The following is a 3,164-nucleotide window of genomic DNA, read 5'->3' as shown; positions in this document are numbered from 1 at the left end:
TTGTAAAGTATATGTTCAGTGTCACATACCTGCCTGTACCAAGCTTTCTATCTCTGTGCTCTAGTGTTTATGGTTATGGCTACATTTCTGGATTCTGGTTTATGTCTTTGTCTCTTGCCCAAGTAACTCTGTTTGCACATCTCCTGACTTCTGCCTGTTTGTTGACTTTGACCCTGCTTCTCGTTTTGGATTTGTTTGTCATTACAAAAATAAAGAAACTTTACCTGCGACTTTCACTGATTCCACCATCTGTTGTAATGATATCGTATCCATACGTTATAATGCTTACGTTCATAAGAAATGTAAAATAAAAATGTAAAATTACAAAGAAAATCAAATGCTGTCAATGTTATGAAATAACGTGGAATAAAAACCTTAAAAAGGCAATTGGGCATTGGTCTTTAGAAAGTTAATTGACACATGAAACTTGTGGCTTTGATAGATGGTAGAACAAGTCATAAAATATATAATTTCCTTTTAATGTTTACCATTAAAAATACACTATGAATATTGATACTTGTCATTTAAACATATATACTTACAAGAAATGTTTTAAGAGCTGAAAACATCAGATTGTTAATGATTGTTTCTTTCGCTTGATTTTGATAGCTTCCTGACCCGTGCTGTAGTGTTTACTTCTAACATAAAGACATTTAGATTGTTGAACTTATCTTGCATCATGTCAGTGTGAGCTTCTAGCTAAAACGCTTAAGTCTGAGTCATGAAAACACAGTGTTATTTCTGTTAAAGTGAAAGTATTGTGTGATGTGAGAAAGTGCTGCTGCAGCCAGTAGAACTTCTTCAAATGCTTCAAGAGTGCTTTGAAACCCAGCACTGATTCTGGGCTCATTTGGGGCGGGGCTTATAATTGCAGGTTTGCCTTCACATGGAAGAATTCTTTGACCTACATCACTTTATGTTCATTGATTTGCTGTTTTTATTATTATTATTTATTATTGTTATGTTACTGATGAGTTTTGACTGCTTAAGCTGAAATTACATTCCAGATACTAAATATTAAAATGGGATTTAAAAAAGTATATTAATGACAGATGAAGTGGCAAGTTATTTTCATTTCTTTTTTTATTTTACATGATTTACAGTGTGATTCATTTTATTACACATTGAGGGACATCATTTTGTTAATTTGTATGTGATATGTCTAATACACCTCCCTGGGCTCACAAACATGTGCATGTTGTGATGTGAAAAATATGATGTTATCTTTGAAGTTATAAAAAAATCATATAAATAAAGAGGACTACTGCATTGTATATTCACTTTAGATTTTATTTTATTAAATGCAGTTTTTTTTTTCATGACTTCCTCTCTAATTTGTTCATGAGCAATTCCCTCCCTCCAGTTAGGTCTCCCCTATCACACAACAGCTACCAACCAGGCAGGGTGAAGGCTATCATGTGCTATCTCTGAGACATGTGAAGCCAGCCAGCTGCATCTTTTTGAAGTGCTGCTCATGCAACATCAGGGTGCAGAATAACACACTCACAGATGCCCATGATTGGATAGTGATGATGTGATTGACAGGGGAGAGAGAGTATGTCCCTCCCTCCACGAGAGCATGGCCAATTATGCTTTCTTGGACTCCAAGCCACAGATAGTTGTGGCATCGTTGGGATTAGAGCTCGAGATGATAGGGAGAACGATTTTCTACTGCGCCACTCAGGAGCTCTTAAATGCAGCTTTAAGTACAGCTGGTAAATACCTCCACATTACAGTTAGACCAAAATCATTCCAGTATACAGCCAATATAAGCAATTAGCTCTAGTTAAATCTAACACATTATTTTCTTAAATCAGCATTTATTCCATTTGTATTTGAATTTATAATTTGATCTTAATTTGAAAACAAGGAGGATTATTGGAAAGACAATAATCATGAAGGCAAGAACTCTAACAATGGAGAGCGAGAACAGCACATGCATCTGATCAGTACAACTGTAACCTGTATGGAAAAATAAAATTGTTTTAAAAAAAACATCAGGAGCTAAAGTACATAATGGAGTACATACTTTACGTATTTATACTTTACAATATTGTATGATTTATTAACAGGAAAAGGTTTTAACTAGAGAAGATTCTGTTACAGAAAGTGAAAGGTAGCTTATTTGGTCAAAACTCTTACCTTTTCCATCGCTGCTGTCTGAACCCTGGAGTGTAACAGAGTCTGTGTTCTTGTTAACCGTTCCAAGTGTAGGATGGGGTTTCATCTCTTTACCTTTACAAATAAATTGGAAAAGCAGCAAATAAACAGAAATGATACTAAATATGAATAATGTGAAATATTCAGCATTTAATGCATATGTACACATAATTCTGGTTAAAGTGTTGATCTGGAATTAGCAGGTTATCAGAGTAAAACTGTTTACCTTCAAATTGCAGACGTGTTCCAGATGTGAACTCTAGTGCACTTCCCTCCGAATCGTCATCATCGTCTATCGCTTCATTAATGTTGAGATCAAACTTATGGTCATTTACAGTAATACTGAAGCGGCTATCTTTAAATCCCTCATCAAATTTGTAGCCCAAAGTGTTCCTGTATGGTCTTGCTAAAAACTGAGGCAATTTTCCAAAACTCTGTCTGTACCAAACTAAATTATCTTTGTTTTTGATGTTAAAGTTACACTCCATAGTTACATTTTCTCCACGCTTTACTGTTTTCACGTGAAGCTCTTTGATGTCAGAAGTTTTTACTGTAAAAAAGTGTTTAATATTTAATGTTTAATGATGTAAGTAAATGAGTTAAATATGTAATATTACATATTTGTACAATTTACATATATGTACATTTTAAATGAAAGTTTTCAGAATGTTACTGACCAGCTGTGAAGAGACAAAGCAGAGAGTAAAGAGCGACAAAGAGTGTGATCATCGTTCCTGTTTAGACAAAGTGAGGTAATGAACCTGTTTAGACAAAGTGAGGTGGGGAACTTGTGCATTCAGTAGAAAACCAGGTCCAGACTCACACCTGATTGGATGTTTTGAAGCTGTGGACTGATTTGATTGGTCCATTAGCTGTAATGAGATGTGAAGCTGACAGTGAATTCTTGTCTATTCTGATGCTGTGATGAGTCACATGACTTTACAGATATGATCTACTGGAGCTCTAGCAGTCCTGTGTGCTGGAACCTCTCTGATAGAAGAAGT

The 3,164-nt window shown here is 35.1% G+C and overlaps 1 protein-coding gene across 1 annotated transcript; it reads right to left on the bottom strand.

The window, feature by feature from the left end:
* Window positions 1-1,134: 1,134 nt before the first annotated feature.
* On the bottom strand, window positions 1,135-2,921 carry LOC113525605 (uncharacterized). Its single transcript, XM_026912163.3, has 4 exons — window positions 2,838-2,921; window positions 2,387-2,710; window positions 2,143-2,235; window positions 1,135-1,962 (listed from the first exon to the last, which is right to left on the bottom strand). Exons 1-4 carry the CDS (start codon window positions 2,887-2,889, stop codon window positions 1,814-1,816), a joined length of 618 nt encoding a protein of 205 aa, XP_026767964.3. The 5' UTR covers window positions 2,890-2,921; the 3' UTR covers window positions 1,135-1,813.
* Between the last annotated feature and the right edge of the window lie 243 nt (window positions 2,922-3,164).

This window comes from Pangasianodon hypophthalmus, chromosome 19 (assembly GCF_027358585.1).
Source record: "Pangasianodon hypophthalmus isolate fPanHyp1 chromosome 19, fPanHyp1.pri, whole genome shotgun sequence".
NCBI classification, from domain to species: Eukaryota; Metazoa; Chordata; class Actinopteri; order Siluriformes; family Pangasiidae; genus Pangasianodon; species Pangasianodon hypophthalmus.
The sequence above is the reverse complement of the archived record's forward strand: the minus strand, read 5'-3'. Positions and strand labels throughout refer to the sequence as shown.